Consider the following 20106-nt stretch of genomic DNA (forward strand, 5'->3'; position numbering starts at 1 on the left):
AAACATATAATATACAAATAAACATTCCAAATTATTTGTTTTAACCATAGAGGTATAGATTTAGATGTATGGGCCCCCTTGGAGAATAAACATAAATAGTATTGCAATGCTGTACAATACTGTTAAGGTATTAACCACTTTTGATCGCAATTTGAATCGCAAATTTCTTACTGTGAGTGTTGGTACTGTTAGATGTAATATAAAAATATATACAAATACACTTTATTACTGTGAGTGTGGGTAGGCCCTACTGTTAGATTATAAACATATAATATACAAATAAATAAACGTTATTACTGACAGTTGCTTCTCAACGTTTGTATTAATTAATAATTTAAAAATATATAAACGTCGTAGTGGTGTATCGTTACATGTACTTTACTATTTCAATCGACTATGACAGTGAGAGTTTTAACAAAGTACCGTATTAAATCGTAAATGTTTTACTGTATTTAGTGGTATATTATTTATAGGCTTATAACACATTAAAAACAATATTTCGTTACTGAGTGGATAAGAATATATTTTAAAATGTTTCCTCTTTGTACCTATCTTCTTCCCCTATCCCTCAACCCTTAATGTTACATACAAAACACAAATTGGGTTTGTTTAAATGAGTCCAAATAAAAAATTTTGACTCATTTTGTTTCTCTCTCGGAAGTAATTCCCAGGGTGCTAATTTTGGTTGACTACATAAATCATTGTGTATATTTATTCGTTTCTGTAAACGACAATGTATTATAGTCCTGCGATACGTACATTTTTTTCTCGCTGGAAATACTGTGTATTCGAGAACCATCTGTGGGCACGACCTAGATGGTACGCGAGCGAAGCGAGCGTGCCATCTAGTCTATTATATAAATTTACGTAAGGGCAAAAATCGGTAAATCGTGCGTTATTTCTAGAATGTTTACTCGATGGTATATAAAGTTGGTTAGAATCTCGGTACTGATTTTAACCACCGGATGTAACCCTGTTTACTAATTAAATTGAGTTAGATAATTAGTTATTAACGATTAAAACGAATCTAGGTTCAACAATTTGCCCCAAATAGGGGTGTTTTTCGATCGTGGTATACACTGTCTAATGGATGTCCGTCTTGAAAAATACCCGAAGACAATAATACGAGGATGCTTCGCATTTTCCTATCTCCTCCTACGATAATTGTTTTTAATGGCTGTAAACCGGTTGAACAGCTCGAGTACAGCATCATAATGTTGAAGACAGGCCGATTTTCTTTAAAAAATACTATTTTGATAGATTTAATATACGTTTATATAAATGTATTGATTTGCGATGAATGGAACATTCCAATCTCTGTTACACAAGTGTCTATTCCCTCAGGCGTCGTAAAGGCAAGTACTGTATACTCATAACAGAAATTCAATCCATTTTTGGTTGGATTTTGAGGTTGGATATAATTTTTTTTAACGGATTTTGAGCTAGCGTTTTCAGTCGCCGTATATTATGTACAAATCGTTATTATTGCATTTAAACCACCCACGTCATCACCATTCCCTCACTGGCATGAGTAGCGTTGTAAAGACAGTAGAGGATAAGCCTATACGGTGCATCACATGCCCTAAACGCAGAACAACTTTGGTGGGTAGGGTAGGAACCAACTTAATTATGAATTGGCTCTAAGAAACAATTGAAAACCATTAGGCCTACTAATTAAGTTGAGTTAGATAATTTAATATCTATTGACGATTAAGTCGAATTTATGATTTTCCTCGAATAGAGGTGGTTTTCACAAATTGTTTAACATTATATATAAACATACGTCGTAGTGTATCGTTACATGTACTGTACTATTTCAATCGACTACGACGGTGATAGTTTCAACAAAGTATTACATCGCAATGCTTTACTGTGTTTAGTGGTATATTATTTGTTAAACATGAAAACAATTAAGATTTCGTTACAAAATAAAGAATATATTTAAAAATTGTTCCTCTTTGCACCCATCCTCTTCCCCATCCCTCAACCATAATTCAAGTTCAAAAAACATTTATTTATTCAACAATGGCATTATACAATAATATAATTATAGGTGTGTACATAAGTGAAAACATAGTAATAAGCCATCATTTGGGGTCTTCTCTAGAAGAAAACAAGTTTCTTGTCTCGAGAAAGACCCCAGAAACAATACACATACATTTAAACTAATACAATTTACTACATAAAATAATAAATAGTAATGTTACATACAAAACACAAAATAAGTTTGTTTAAATCTGACTTTTAAAACAATTGGTCTCATTTTGTGACAAGTTTCTCTTTCTCGGAAGTAATTCCCAGGGTATTAATTTTAGTTGAGTACATAAATCACAGTGTCTATTTATTCGTTCCTGTAAACGACATGTATTATTGTCCTGCATTATTGTACATTTGAAATCGCCAGTTTTTTAACGCTGAAATCATTATGTATTCGAGAACCATCTGTGGGCACGACCTAGATGGTACGCGAGCGAAGCGAGCGTACCATCTAGTAATAGTAAGTAAACCAGTTAACAACTACACAACTACAAGCAACAATGATATAACATGGCCTTGATCTGGAAGGAAGTATCGTGCATGCGCGCAGCAAATATCGTCTTGAACTATACGTACATTAAACCACCAACGAGTTAACATGAAAATATCGCGCGCACGAGCAGGTAAATTGTAATAATCCAACGCGTTAACGACGACCCTAACAGACGTATCGTGAACACACAATTATTGAAACAACTCAATACAATGTATATACATTAACATTAACTCGATCAAAATTGTTTGGGTCTAGCACTAAATTTGATTTGGATTCTTTTTTACATTTGTGGGCGACAAGATCTCTCTTTTTTTCACATTTGTGGGCGCTGTTTTCACATTTGTGGGTGATGCGTTTTTACAATTGTGGTTGTTTTCACATTTGTGGGTGATGCGTTTTCACATTTGTGGTTGTTTTCACATTTGTGGGTGATACGTTTTCACATTTGTGGTTGTTTTCACATTTGTGGGCGTTTTCACATTTGTGGGTTCAACAAGGTGCTTATTCGAGGGATATATGTTAAATTTTGTAGTTTTAATAATATGGTAACATTTATAATCAAATGAAATCCTCTAATAGATATGAAAAGTGCTAAAAGAATAACAAATGCTTGGTAAATAGTAGATAACAGTGCGGTGAATTCTACTACAAATAGTACCGTATAATTGTGTTGTTATAAGTATGTGGATGGACGTTTATTAGATAGTTGGGTTGGGGGGGGGGGTTATTATTCAAAGTGATGTTTTATTGGAGAGGCGTTTATTCAAATGAATACCATCCTAATAATTATTAATACATTATTTAATTTAATCATCTTTTGAAACTAACTGCCGTGACAGAGTGGGCCCAAGAAAGAAGACATTATGGTACGGCTTGCAACATGGGCAGACATCTCGGTCCTAACGGGACACAGGAAGATAGCCTACAGTTATTCCTGCAAGCTTACTCAATAAAACTCAGCTATCGGGATTTCACTCGAAAAATGTCTTATCATCAAATCTCCCTATGTAATTTTATAATACTATTCCCCACAATATATTCGGATTCTTTATGGCGTATATTTAATTTGATCTTTATTAATTTGCAGTATAATTCCTATTATTTAACTACTGTACCTTCACACACGCGCCGCGGTATGTTTTAAAATAAACAAAAAACTGAAATGGCTATGATTAATGGCCTATATCTGATTTTTCGTCTTCCAAAGGGACACTGTATTGATTGATGGAAAGTGCCTGTTTCCAGTCACCTTTAGGGTCAAATCTATTATTTTAACTGCTCCCTTGTGTATAAAAGAGAGAAAATATTTGAAACCAGGTTGTTGCAAGGTGAACTTATCTTAAACCCGGAAATTACTTTGACCGGGGAGAATTGAAATTGAGATGAAAATCTAATGTTGAAATCATAAATTGTGTTAAAAAACTCTTTATAATATCTTCCTAAGATAGAAATATGGAACAATAGCGTCGCCGTGAACACTAATGTTATCAAATCTACGTTTCGCGGTACATCTCAGATAGATAAGGTAGGTATCCAAGGCGGAGATTTGTACCGAAGTTTTTGCATTGTGCTCGCCTATGTCAGAATTCACCATAATTTATATATAGAAGCACAGGATGTTTGGCCCTCTATTGGCTTGTCACTTATAGCTTCAAACAAAACATAGATGTGCCGTTTTCCGTCCCGAGCAGTTTGTCAATGAAGTATTTTTAAATATTGTATTATCTTGTTGTTGTGACTGTTTGAATGCGTATGACACAGGTGTTAAAGGTGTTCTTGTCAGCTTTTCATTGATTATGTCAAACTAAGTGCTTGGATTAAGCTAAGCTTACCATTTCAATTATTCAACACAAAGACAGCCGACAGGAGGCGTTTCAATATACAGTACAGTAGTAATTTGAGAAATTTATATCAGTTTCTTACATGTATAAATTGTATGTTTATTTTTGAAGTATTTCTGTTTTTCAGAGAATTTGGTCGGGGGGAAAGAGAGAACAATTTACGGTAGTGGCATATCTTTAGAAACTTGTTTTCATACCAAGACAACTGTATTAAGGGTAATCTATATAGGGTAGTTAGAAGCCTGTTTTTATACCAATACAACCATAGAGTAATCTATGGGAGAAAATTTCAATTGCATGGTTTAAATAACGAGTGGAGGTGATCAAAGTACTTAACAACGTAATCAATAGAAATCAAATGACAATCAACATAACACCTGCATCACTTAATCAAATGTAAAGAGTCAGAGTCAAGTCGCAAAAACAACTAACAATCATACAGTACGACTGACAGTAGATCAAATTATATGCCAGTTTGAAGTCATGCCCCTTACTCAGTAACGGTAGCCTATATGTTGAATGATCGATGTGAAAACACGTTCTTATGATGTTGATGAACATTTTTGACCGAGAAATTGATAATTTTATTGTCATTTATAAATAAAATGTGGGGTCAACCAAAACCCTTTCCACATAAGTATAACAAAGTTGTAACCAGGTTTGCATGAGTGTGAATACAGTTTTATGAGGGTTCGAATGAAATCTTGGGAGAAAAACACACAGATGAGTGGCATGTTTTTTTGTTCTGAGATTTCCCTGAGTTGTTACGCACATGTGTTTGCCCTGGTATTAAACTGACCAATAATAGTATTAATCAAATAGTGCCGGGCCCACTATACTTTCTCCTGAAATTTTTAAAGATTCGCATGCGCGTATGAAAACGTGTAATAAATCAGAAGATCAAACTTGTAACAATTTTCGCACATGGTTGCAATGGGGTATAAATGAACCTCATGAATACATTTTAAATAATACTATAATGTATGCCACAGAGTAGTTAAAACCAACATGCTTTTCCTGCAAACGAACAATTTCAAATTACAAAAAGAGTGCCCTCTATTGAGTAATCCAGTTTGACATCAACATGTAGACCGTAATTCCCTCGTGGATAACCTCTTTCATAATCCATCATTGTAGTTATCATTTGTTAAAGTTTCGTTAAACCAACGACAACCAAATGTGCGATAACAAACCTTTTAATAAATAATACTCTGAATAATTGAACATAGTGAACATCATGGATTTTGAATTCTCGTCTTATGTTCTATTTTTACATTGCTACTCTGAGTACTAACACATTACTACATTATCTGTCTTACGAGTCCGAATGTAACCTTTTTACGACGGCCTGGAGACAGAGAATTTAAGCTATAAGACAGAAAAGCGACGGTTAATTTAAAAAATGACAGATCATTAATGAATTTAACTACACGGAATGAAAGATGAAGCTGTATTAGAAATGAAATAAAAATTATATTACAAAATTAAGTTTATCTAGTATAACATTTTAACAATAGCAATAATTGCAAACTAAAGGTGGAAAAATACATGACTGAATGTTTGCTATGTAATAATAATAATAATTCATAAAGCGCACATATTCACTAGAAGTGATTAAGGTGCTACCAAAGTTGACCATGGGTTATGACTTATCACAGGCAATAATTACATCTATACACATAGCAATTTTTATTATTTATATTTTTACATAATTAAAATAACAGATTTCCACACAGAAACAAGAAAATATAATAATTTTAAGATAATTAATTCACACAAAATGAAACTGAGAAATATTAACTTTATACCGGGAAAAGAAATACAGTAACTGTTTAAAATTGTCTTGGAGCAGCACATATGCTTCCGGTCCATCAGAGAATGATGCGTCATGGCTTTTGTACTTTTCTGTTTTTGTATTGCATAATGTTGTAGTCTCATAAAAACCCAATTTATTATGTATTAATTTGCAAATGATAAATCAAATTAAATGTTTATGTTGAAACTGTTGGCTACAGCCCTTTGTAATGCTGTACTGTGACACTTTCTATGTAAAATAAAATGCACAAGAAAAGTTCATTCCTCTATGTTTTTGCTTATAAATAGCTCTAGAAGCTTATCTAATCTGTCTTTTATGTAATGTATGTTGATGGCAAGTTCTGGGCTGGTTCACCCTGTTACAAAAGCCAGTTATTTATTAGATATAATCATTATTAGTTATAATTAGAGAACATCGTTAATACGAAAGGTCTCCATTTAACTGGAAGCTTCTATTAATTAATATTACGAATGAGCATTCTGTGTACTCTGTACTCTAGCCCTTGAATGCGTAAATTGAAAAGGTACAATTGATTTGCATTATATACTCAGAAAATCTGAACTAGATTGAATTATTAAAATTAGACTCGTAACCTGAAGTGGTTATAGGATACGAGTAATAGAAAAGACCGTGAGGTCGTGACCCTAAACTAAAGTACTCAAAATAACGACAACGATCAAGAAGATGATGATTAAGTGATGGGTAAATTGAATAATGGATAATAATATTTGTACGACATTCAGTTGAGTACAATCCTAGCCTGAAGTACGATTAGAAAACGACTTAGACAAGTTGCCGTGAGTGGATTAATGTATATGTTACCTCAAGATCAAGTTACGGTTTATGTAATAATATAATTCAATGCAATTTATAAATTTATGTACATTTAATCGGATGATACTTTAAGAATTTACATAAATAAATATTAAGAGAACTGCTCCCTGTTTAGGAGACACTTCTATTTAAGGGGACACTTTCAAATGAGATGAACAAGAGGAAAAAATAATGTTTCAATGGCCAAGCTCTATGTAGGGACACTGATATCCTATTGTTGAGTCCCGAAGGGCTACTGTATGTATATTTAATTGAATGATACTCAAGAATTTATATATGAATATATTTTCTTCCGAAGCAATGCAACGAAATTCATGTACTGTATTATTTTTTTCTTTAAAACTCTCCAAATCACTAAATGTACCCATCAGTTGAAAGTTCACAACTAAATATTTATTTCTGCTTGCTGAGTAAATGTTCATATTTTTTTTAGGTGCTTATTCGAATGTTGTGCTAATAGGAAAATATAAAAAAAACTTCAATTTTATAAGGTGACATCGATAATATTAATATCGAGTTAATTTTTTAATGAGTCCAGTTCTCATTGCTAATATAAAAATATTGTAGGCAAAGAAATAATAATAATATAATATTAATAATCACAATTAAGCTCAGGGCATTTAAATTTGAGTGGGATGATGAATTCCGGTAGGTCAGGAGGGTGAAGGAGAAAGAAAGGGGGTAGTGGAGAGGTATTTATGCAGACAGGTTGCGCTAACATTTCTGAACAAAAGCTGTTGTATGATAAATTTTTCTTGTGTACGCGTTTAGTTCAATGTCATCTTGCTCATTACTACAGCAGATCAATAAGTTATATTTTCATAATTTAATTTCTACTTCACTTTTATGGTCGTTAAAAACGCATAAATGATAAATGATATTTCCGGCGTTTCCAGTGTCATGCAAGTGTTGAATCAATGGCTTGTACTCTAACTTCATAAATAAAAAGTCACCAATTTTAAATTCATAGCTATTTTTACGCATCATTATTACAAACTATTAACAGGATGATCAGACAAAATATTTAAAATGGCTGTCTGTATTCATGACATGAAACGCCAGAAATATATTTATTTGTAAGCACCTCCTCCGTCACATTTTCACATTTTCACACTATTTCCTAAAAACTACAAAAAAAAAATGATTTATCTGATAAAACCATAATTTAACGGGGAAAAAAGGATTACCTATATTTTGTTGTTGTGAGATTGTGGGTATAAAAATATGCTATCTAAATCGAGTACTGCAACTTAGTTTTGCACATTTTGTTGTTACACAGTACATCTATAAGTGAGCGAACACGTGAGGCTGATGTTGACTAACCATGTTCAATCAATCTGTAGTGTGCACAATCAGCTATACTGTAGTTGTTCTATTCCAAATCCAAAATTGAAGCCCTGCCTTTTTTAATGGTTTAGGCTTTGACATAGCCGCTCGTTAACAGTAGGTGTGTTATAAAACAAATTATGAATGTTTTATATTTGTGAAATTATTTGAATCATTTCATTCATAAACATAGTTCATCATAACACCTGTAAGATAAGGCAATTTGGAAACAGAAACTAATGAAACTGTAATTGGTCAGATGTTTACACCACTCTGACATAATTTGTACTTTGTACTAACATTTAGAAAACTTTCCAGTTAGTAATTCTCGGGTGGAACTCGAACCCACAACCTCCAGTTTACTAGGCTGGCGTTCATACCTAGACCACCAAGCAAGTATTTTCGATGTACTTAGTATAAAGTACAAATTAAGTCAGAGTAGGAAAAATATCTGACCAATCACTCAACACCCTGATACAAAGCTACAATCACAAATGTAGGCATACTGTGTTATTTATGGTATTTTGCATACCGTATTTTACTTACATCCCATAAGATTTTGAAGTCCTTCTGTTCGATGCGAAGAAGCTCACTATACTCGCATGTGACAACTGTTGCGTTTCTTGGTGAGTCATCCAAGACCGATTCCCCAAAAGCTGTGCCAACTCCGAGTGTGCATATTGACAGAGACTCCTACAGGAACAAAATGACGTATATCAAACTGTAATCATCAATCATATTAATAATAGCGCCATAAACGAAAGATGAAGTGGAGCAATTCTCTGGCATTTTGAAGCTCTTATCAGAGCTCGCTCAAACAGAATTCACAGGAGCTTGAGTGAAAAAGGCATTTGTCTATCTTATCCTACCAAAATAAAAGAAAATTATACTAGAAAGTTTTTTTTTTCTTTCTGTTACATAATGCACTATTTATGCCCCTCTAAGTTACAGTAGTATTATACATACATTGGTATTGGTGGGGCAAGGATTCAACCTGGGTCCATGAGAATTGGTAAACAAGCATACCCACCAAGCTATATTAGGCCTACAGTTATTCATTTTATTTATTTATTTATTTATTCTTTCTTTATTCTGCAAGCACTTTCAGTACTATAGTGCAATGATTTCCAAAGTGGTACAGTAATTGAAAATATAAAAAAAAAAACAAAGAGTAATTGAAATATACATTAAAAATAGCAATCAATTTTAAAAAGCAAAAAATTCAGTTAAAAATGTTGAGTACTAATTGTATTTTAGAATGAAGTTATTTATTTTCATGGTTACTTACACAATACACAGTTCCATTTAAGTCTAGTGGCTTTAATATCTAGTGTTTATATTACTATTCTTCAAGTGAATGTTGAATAAATATCTATGACCTAGTTTAGAGCATTGGTGTATTAATCAAGAAAACAAAGTTATTTATAGTAACTTGTTCATACCATAATCTTGCAGCAGATTCAAACGATTTAAAGTCAGACATTTGATTGCCTTTACAAAAGTTTTCATACTGTGACAATTTTCGAAGAATGAACATGCAGTATTTAGGTACATCTGACTTATCCAGTTGTATATTAAAGTAAACCTTCTAGTGCATGTTAAACTTTATAGGTACACTCAGCTTTAAGTACCACTCTCAAAACTTCAGGTGCAATTTTAAGTTGCACTCAGTACAACTTAAAACTGCAGGAACAGGCTCAAACCCTAAGGTACAATTTTAAGTAAAACTCAAAATTTCAGGTACAACATTAATTAGCACTCAAAACAGGTAGAGTGCAGCAATAGTAAGAGCAGTCACCATTTCAGACATAATTAAAAAAAACACTTCAGGTAAAATGTTCAATAGCACTCAGCAATTCGTTTAAAACTTTAAGTAGAACTCAAAACTTCAGATACAACATTAAAAAGCACTGACAACTTCGTGTACAGTGACATTTTAAGTAACACTCAAAACTTCAGTTATAACTTTCAGTAGCGCTCAGCAATTCGTACAACTTTAAGTAGCACTCAAAACTTTTACAGAGCAATTTGAAATAGTACTCAAAACTTTATCAGACACTCATGTGCATGTGCCGTGTGTTCCACAAATTAGGAGTGGGTCCTGTGGGGTAGTGCTAGGTGAACATACTCCTTCTTTTGACAGGTAAAATGAATTTCTGAACTTTTCTTATTATTCTTTTAAGGCTAATAATATTATATGTTAAACTTTTTGTTTAAAAAAGTCTGGATCTACCTCTGGGCTAAACTCAATTCCACCATGGATAATTAAGCCTGGACTTGCCATTTCCAATCCTAATGTGTTTAAATGTGTCCAGCTGTATGTGCTTTAAAATAAAGCGGAGGAGGGAAAAGTAAGCCAACGTCTTGTGATTCTACTTCTTTTCTCTTTACCTCACCTAGCCAAAGTTTATCTTTAAATCTGCAACTTGCATCCGGCTCAATTTCTTTGTTTGTTTTGTAGACAAATGAGGTCTTTGGCCGCGGTACTTCTCTTAAAGTCAGATTTAACTGTAGATTTTACTGATTCTGTGCATAAACCTGAATTATCTATCCTACGCTAGCACTAAAGCTTAAGTCTTTTAAGCTGAAACAAAATCTGCAAATGTGAATAAACTCACAAAATAAATCACTAACTAAAGCCTGATAATATAGATTAAAGACTGCTGACGATTGTGCACATCTAATATATTAATATGATATTTCTATAACCACAAAATATCATAATTTGTTAAAATTTACAACAATATTATTGTAACGATACACAAATGTTATTGCTTTTATTGATCTTATATCATTTGATCAGAATTCAAATACAGTACATTTATTCTATACAGTAGTTAGACAGATTTAAATGAACGAAAAGATTTTTTGATTAAAACATATTTCATAATATATTTTATGATTTGGGTTGATTTGTAAGGTTTTCTGTTGATTTTAGGATTTGTGAATCTAAAAAACACAAGTCACACAAGTCACAAATCAATTTATTTGATCCATAAAGAAAAAAAATACAAAGAAAAAAACCAGGGAGACTTCCATTAAGGCCAAAAGCCGCATGCATGGAAGCCACCCAAACATTTTAAATAATATATAATTCTGTTGACTGTAAAATGTTGAGCTATCCATAAATAAATATAAAATTAACAAAATCATATCAGGTCAGCTACAACCCATCTGTATATGTTTCAATTATAAAGCGCCTATGTATTTTAATATGATTCCTAAAATCATTCGACAATATGAAAATATTATTTCCTTTAAACGTGAACTTAAAGAATTTTTTTCCAGTTAATATTGTTTGTACTGTGTATATATATTTTTTATCTTTCAACGATTTTAACTTCTATATGAATTTTATATAATCATTGTAAATGTATAGACCTATATTATGTCATTTGAATATTTAATATTTTATGTGTTGTACTGTATGTTTGTTTTATCGAGGGCCCTAAATGATCAGTTTGAACTGGATAGGCTACCCTCAGTAAAGATGGTAATAAATAAATAAAATAAATAAATTACATATAACAAGTTTGGATATAACATACATCATCATATGCTGAAATAAGATTATTTTTTAAATATGTAGAAAAATTTTAACAAATTATTTAATTGACTATTACCAATAGAAAAAAAAATCTTTTGTATATTACTGAACGGAAATACTGATATGTGATGTGAAATACTAATATTTAAAGAGGATCTAATTTAAGAATCTTGAATTCAAATACTATACCTTTTGATTTCCAGTTTCAGAGAAGTATACTTCCAACGCACCAGACAATACAGCGTACCAGTTAGTGCCAATATTTCCTTGTCGATATACTTTATTGCAGCATAAAAAAGTAAATAAAAGTTATTGTTAATGTTAAATTGTTTATAATTTCATTACTGATTCAACAGTGTAATACGCCAATTACATGACACAATCAATTATCTTGACGACGCTCTAAAAACTCGAAACTCTCCACAAAAATTATCTCATGCAGAGTATTATAAGAGTTACAGCAAATTAAGAACATAAAAGCTTATTATATTAAATCCATTTAAATCTTGAAACTGCAATTGAATTGAGTAAACATTGTTATAAAGTAACAATGTTACATTTTTACACAATAACAACAACATGTAATTGTAATAATGTTACATAATGCATGCCTAAGTCAACTCTCTTAATATCAGATTCTCTGAAAACTGGAAAATTCTGTTTAAAAAAACCCCTTTTTCTTGCATCCAGAAAGTCTCAAATTCAAATTTTCCATTAAAAACACATTTAACCAGACTTTCCAGAAAACCTTCTATATTTTAGGCCAGCCCAAGGGTTTCTGGTATTGGGAGAGCTGACCGTAAATTTAAAAATCGCCAAAATAAGTACTGATGAAGAATGACAATAAACGGAAAAGCTATCACATTTACTAATTTCCAGTGACATGAAGAAGCCACATGTACAATGTACTGTACATGCATGTCATTATAATTTGCATCATTAAGCAAATGGCTTTGAATCAAATAATAATTAATGAATTTAAAATTGATAATTAAATCAGCATTTCTGACTGACCAATAAGATTGTTTTACACAGAAAAGATTACAATCAAGATTGGATAGAGTCACCTACAGTACAAAATCTGATTTCTTCATTTGGCTATCTTATTTGATATTAAAATCTTTTTAATATACTGTAGATACAAGCATGCAATGTTATTGAAAAAATGTTATTGATTTAATCATTAACATTTTTTCAATAACAAAATCACTTTTTGCCACTGATTGCTATGGTGGGTTACCTGGGCCTACATACTGTATTGTGTGTTCATGTTTTGTTGCACTGATGAAGGGCTAGTGTTGCCCGAAAGTTCTGCTAACTTTTCTGGCTGTTTTAACTTATCGTTTTGATTTAGCTTTTCGCTTTTTTTTTGTATTTCCATTGAGATCCAGCCACTGATACCTACAGCATTGTCATTTTTTCAGTAATTTGCCTTTGGATTCATGTTTTGTAATATATAATATAACGTCTTTACTCTGTAGCCAAATTTCAAGCAGCATTATCTTTTGGTGGAAATACAGTAGTCAGTAGCGTAATGCAGAGGACTGAGAACCTTGGATCAGGGAGCCTAAAGTGGCCCTGCGACGTTGGAGGCCTTGGACGTGTTAAACATTTTTTAAAGCCTGTTGTTTCCTCTGGGCCCTGCTCAGGGGCCCCTGTATAAGCTCTGGGGCCTCTTGGTTAAACCAGTGAGAAAAAAAAAACAATGTTTGAAACAGAAACAAAAAACAATCAACATAATTCTAAGTATTTAACATCGATTGTTGTGCCATGGTATCGTTTCATAATTTGGTAACTGTATAACGACTAATATCTCCATTTGCCTTGAACAGTTATTCAATTTTTGTTATTTTGGTAGAGGTTATTTCAAGCTTTTTTGAAGAAAATTTAATGATAAGATGAAGCATGTAAAGAATGCGCCAATAAAAAACATTACCTAAATTACACGTTCTATTGATCATGCCGATAGCAAACCGCAACCCACGTTTATACTCTATTTTTGTTCAACTATTGATTGATATCATCATCTATTCATTTACACAAAAGGAAAACGAAACAATGATTCTTACAGTCAGCTCAAATGCAGGGAAGAGAACAAGAGACAATATTAATATTGACGAGCTATTTATTACATTTGTTGTGCTTCAAGGAGAGAGCAGCAATTAGTGTATACCTCTTAATATTTATGCTAAATCTATCTATAGATCGTAAATTTATGGAGTACTAAATTACTAAGTAATTTATTGAGGTTACCACATTGTTAATAAGTGAATGTATCCTTAAGTATTAATCATTATTATGGTTAAATAAGGTCATTTTAAGATCTATGCCTATTATTTTAAGATTGACAGATACAATTGTAACATTCATAATATTATCATGTGTGTGCCTTTATTTATATTGATTTTTTGAATTTATAATCAAGGTTCTGGTTGGTTTGATATTTTGTTTTCTGTATTTGTTAGTAATATCTTGTTGTAGTTATGCCATATGTACTGTACTACTATACTGTAGCAAAAGATTAGCAGGGAGCATGGATACAATATTTTGCAAAGATTTAAGGGTAGGATTATGAACTTCGATACTAAATTTTAGGTTAGGTTTTTACTAACTGTACATTTAATATAGTTAATACTTTTGTTTTTATCTTTCAGGTGAGTAATCCACCTTTAATGCATTTGTGTGTATACATTTTTGAAGAGGAATAACATGGTCAGAAATGATATATACCGCATTGTATGTCTACCTCTTTCTGTTCACATGTCTAACAGATTGAGAGAGGCCTCTTGCGAGTCATAGAATCCGCACTTAAGGGGTTAATCCTTCTTGCTAGCAAATCATTTACTCGTGAGTAACCCAAGACGTGTGAACATGGTAAGGCAACGTGTTCACCAAGCAGTTAGCATCGTTGAAGCTCACCACACACCTGTGTAAAGATGGTGGTATAGCGTGCTAACACAAGGAAGTGGTTGGTGGGTGTTGTCCATTAATCATACTGCAGAGGGCTGAAATCATTTACAGGTCTCTCTTGGGATAGCACAGGCCATTATCAGTTTGTCCAGCAAAGCTACAGTAGGTCTAAAATATCCTTAATGCGTGTTCTCATTTACAAGGTACTGTATTATAATATAATAATGTTTAGTATTATAATTCAACAATTATTGGCTGTGAAAATTCTCGCATTTTTGCGTGACGAGCTGGTTCTACTTACAGGTAACACCAGCCTCCAAATCCTCGTAGTAGCCATAGTAACATATCTGACGCATGAGAGATGGATGGAACTTTTCAAAAGCTTTTACGCCCTTCAATCGTGAATAGATAATATCTAAATCTTCGCCAGTTCGATCATACGGTCTGCAGGGAATAAAAGAATGAATAGTAGACATTATTGTGGCTATATAATTTGTTTTCTCATGTCTAAACAACATTACAATGTTAAACTGCTATAAAATTTAATGTTTTGCTAGTGGTACGGGATTTCATATCTTCTGTACTGCATTTACAGTAAGTAAATATCTTTGTTTTAAAAATGACATGAACTTAAAACACACTATACTTCAGTAAATCGTCAATAAAATATTGAATAATATGATGTAAAATAGTGAATGATGGAAAACAGGAGATTTACCTTGTTTAACCGCTTTTTTCTACTTTTTATCATAAAATAACAGATTACTCATTAACATTGAGTGTATTCAGGCAAAACAGTGTAATAATCTTATTCATAATCTACAGTATACAACACTTTGAAAGAGCAGCTATTGTAGCTACTACGGACGGACACTTGTGTTATTATTGACAACGCATTAATTGTTGATGCATAAAAAGCAGCGTAGCTATTATATTCAGGTGTTGATATAGTTACCAGCTATTGTGTAATATGCATCTTGACATAATATCCAAGTTAATTGGTTACGTGCAATACTTTGTATCTAATAATAGCAACTATAGGTTTAATATAATATACAATGTATCTATTACCTATAGTGATCCCTCTTCTTATACAGTATCTGGTTATTAGGGCTTATTAAGGGTTCAAACAAGTCATTTCTCTACTGTACTGTTTTTTTAATCTTATATTAAATTACAGGATATATTGTTTTCCATGAATAATTTTGTAGAGTTTTTTTATGAGAAATCAGGCTGTGATAAATACCATACTCTATTTTGTTATATATATAGGCTACTTTAAAACACACCTAAATCATTTGATTGGACGATTTGATTTGAATATTCTAATGGACAACGTCTTTTATATATTTGATTACCGCAATTTCATTTTGCAAGTTAATTTTTGTCAAAAAGTAAGCAACCATTGCAACACAGTCTATACTAAAAAAGTGGAAGTTGATACAAAGTGATGTACTGTAGGTAGGCCTGGTATACGTACATTCTGAACCTCCAGTTTTAAAGGCCTTTCACACCTGTTCCGGCACGGTTCTGGTCCAGCGAATCAAATGCTATTGTTTCATTTTCACAACGCTCTGCGCGGCTATGCGCCAATAGATGCGTGTAGCCGCGTAAAAATGAAACATTGACAATCATTAGGATTTTCCGGCGCTTGACCCGTGCCGGAACAGTGTGAAAGACCATTAAGTCTATCAGACAATATGTTCTACAATGCGGCTACCACCAGCTGTATGGTCGAGAAGAGCCTTGAACCTGTGTCAATTATACAGTTACCTTAACCAGCAGGCCACTCGACTCAACATATACAGATACCATAGTACTACAGTTAGTAGAGAAACTGTTATGTTGAATGATACAAAGAGAAATGCTCTCAACAAACTCAAAAACATCTTTAAGAATCTGCCAAACCTCTTATTCAAAGCAATGTCGTACAGTAAATACCATCATCGTCGTAAACTACTCAAGCTATATAATCTCTTCACATTAGATTATCTAGTTTCATTACAGGTAAATAAATTTGATGTCTCTCCTGCTATCTAGCATTCAAATGTAGATTACCGTATGACAGAAACTAACACTATGTTAAAGCAGTCATTGCTATAGTCGGGTCAAAATATGATAATACAGGGCCTAACCCCAAACAAATTGCAAGAAATGTTTTTTGATGTATTACAATAAAATATGGTTTAAAAAACTCAAATCAGACTACCGCAAATGCTTTATATCCACAATGTATCAAAGGTATAGTATAGTATAGTAACTTATTAATTAACAAAATGACCAGAGATAAATTAACCTGGAATTGTCTTGATTATTTATCATGTAATCAATCATGCATTAATTACAAACCATAGGATATCAATTTGTATGAAACATTCTACAGTCTACTTGTACAATACATTTATAATAATTAATTGGCAGTGCTTATAAATATGCGCTTAATTCTCAGTCTAGTGACAAGCAACTACGGTACAAAGGGATGGGAGGGAGAGGGGGGCAGCTATGATTATTCATTTTTTTCTCTTGCTTTGTCTTTGAAATGATTCTTCCACAAACTATGAAAAAAATGTGTGACATAATTGAAATTTTATAAATGTCCTTAATTTTAAATTACAGCAACACCTTCACAATTAGACCTACTGTATTTGTGCTCTTATTTAAAGCAAGGCAATCTAACATCAGGACACTGAGCTCGCCTTGCCAAGATAGGAACTCATAAAAGTCCTTTGATCTTACAGTAGGTCTGGCTGCGACAAATACCAACAGTACTGTACTACTATGTACATATTATCCGTGGCGTGCTGAGTCTGTAGGGGTTTGAACTGATCATGGCACAGCCACAGATAAACCCTTTGATCTCCGGAGCTCAGCATCCTGTTGTTAGATTGCCTTGTTTGAAGTTTTTAATTGCTAATTCCCAAATTTTTATTTTATTTGTTTGTACCTTAAGTAAGGGTGAGAAACATTAATCCTACAGGTATTAACCACAATGTCTTCTCACAAAGTCTATTTTATTACCATTTAACTATCTCCTTCCTACTGACCCGGATCCTTTTCAGGGATATAATAATAATCAATAACATAATATCTTCATAATATGAAAAATCTTTCCTCTGATTTTATAGCTCAGAAAAACATGAGCTTTTGGTAAACACATAGTGTACAATATGCTGCTTGTTGCATGCTTGAAAATCTAAAACCCAATAAAAATATTATTTTCAAATATTGCTGGACTTGATTACGAAAATGCTAAAAATATCATTAACTGTAGTGCATTAAAAATGATAAAGCTTTTCATTGACTCGCTGATAACAAAAATAAGCAATATGAAGGGATTATTAATAACTATTATAAAGTATTAGTCCATATGGCGCATGTACAGTTTACGCTCATACATTATCAGACAGTCTAATTCATTAAAACAAAACAATACTCCCATTATTTTTAATTCCGCAGCTGCGATTCAATAATTTGATATCAATAGATTTCATACTTAAATTGACTATAAATATCTAAATTTAGATGTACAGTATTAGATGCAGGTTTTAAGAAAATTGTCTCTTTTGTTTTCGATTTTGTAATGTTAAACTCTAGATAATTTAAAAAAAATATATATTTGAAATGTGTTTTTGAGAGGAGCTGGTGTCTATCCCTCTATTGGTGCCAATGGTCTCAAAGTTTTTCTAGAAGTATGCCTTGTATTGTAAAGTTTAATATAATAATAATAAATAATCCTGCAACCAAATGTATTCTCCTTTTATTCCTGAAGTAATAAATTACTGTGTCTATAAATATAAGCCATTTTTTAAAATGTGTTTAATCTCTAAATGAAAATTGTAGTCATTTTATAAATTAACCGGCTGTTGGTCTTATTAACGTATTTTATTAACTCTACAACAACAATGGAAAAAAAAAAATGACATCTCTGTTTTGCTATAGATGCAATGTACAATACATGGCTGAAATTAAAAGAACATTTCGACATTCAAAATTGCTTGCTAGTAACGATTATCCTAGTTATATTTCATTCTACATTTTCTGTAAGCTTTTAAATTAACACAGATTCTTTTTTGTACTAAAACAAAGAGTGATGCATTCATTAAAATAGATTTAGCAATTAGTTGTCAACTTTAGAACTAACACACATTTGACCTACTTTTGGACATACTGTGTGATTAACACTGTACATCTATGGAATTCCAAATGATATGTAACCTATACTGGGTATGACATTTTGATAGTAATTTATGTTATTTCTAGTAAACGTGATGGTTTTACTAAAAATTTATTTCATTGATTTGAATTAGCAATTTTATCATCTTAAAGCTTTATTTATAGATTTCCTGTGGCTTTAATTATATGAAAGAAGTATAAAGACAAAATCACAAAATCAAAATTTAAAGATACTACTCTACTCTACTGTACCTACCAAGATTTTAATAAAAAACTACTCTGTTTAAATTACCAATCTTAACAGAAAAAAGTACAGTAATTACTTCTCAAATAAGCAACTGCAAAATATTGAAAACGTCAGGGTTGTATAGGCGTGGTTTGTCCAGTTGAGTGTGGGGTTTGCGGGGTCGGTAATTATTTACAGAAGGCTAATTTTTTGGTACCATGTAATTGTAAGGTAGGGTCCTGGTAAGAAACAGCGGTAATAAAAATATACACTGAGTAGAATCTATTTACACAAACCGCCTGTACATTCTAGGCCGTCGATCATTCACTGACTATCGGGCGGCATACACGCTCTCGATATCATCGTCGTGTGTATGTGACGTCGTGAATATAATGTACATGCGTTTTTTTACGCTCGGGATAGATACAGATTCTATGTGGGACAAACTAAACATCTGTGTAAATTGGCCTTAAAATGGACCTGAAATGGAATTTCGATTTTCAAGAAATTCACACATGTTATTTAAATGTATCAAATTAACACAAACCCATACAAATAAAAACAAAATGTATAGTATTTTGAGTAAAAACGAAATTTTAAGATACCATGGTAAATTAGCGAAAATTACTCACGCCATTGCAATATTCTATTTCATCGGCCGTCGGAAGCCTCTATATTCACGACGTCACATACACACGACGATGATATCGAGAGCGTGTATGCCGCCCGATAGTCAGTGAATGATCGACGGCCTGGAAAGATACGCGAAGCGTTGACACTAATACTAATTTATTCAATATCTAATGTACTTCGTTTGTTCTAAAACCCGAATTTAGAAGGCCTACCTCCCAAACCTTTACTAGGCCTAGGCCCCCAATCCAGTGCGCGGAGTCGATCCAC

The 20106-nt window shown here is 32.5% G+C and overlaps 1 protein-coding gene across 2 annotated transcripts in view; it reads right to left on the minus strand.

The window, feature by feature from the left end:
- LOC140054871 (rap guanine nucleotide exchange factor 4-like) overlaps positions 1–20106 on the minus strand; it is a 70560-nt gene that overhangs the window by 47947 nt on the left and 2507 nt on the right. For both annotated transcript variants that reach the window (XM_072099982.1, XM_072099973.1), the window contains exons 2-4: positions 15109–15251; positions 12087–12175; positions 8897–9043 (exon numbers count right to left, since the gene is read on the minus strand). In XM_072099982.1, coding sequence (XP_071956083.1) covers positions 8897–9043; positions 12087–12175; positions 15109–15251 — 379 coding nt within the window. The remainder of the gene's footprint in view (positions 1–8896; positions 9044–12086; positions 12176–15108; positions 15252–20106) is intronic.

Source organism: Antedon mediterranea, chromosome 1 (genome assembly GCF_964355755.1).
Source record: "Antedon mediterranea chromosome 1, ecAntMedi1.1, whole genome shotgun sequence".
Taxonomy (NCBI): Eukaryota; Metazoa; Echinodermata; class Crinoidea; order Comatulida; family Antedonidae; genus Antedon; species Antedon mediterranea.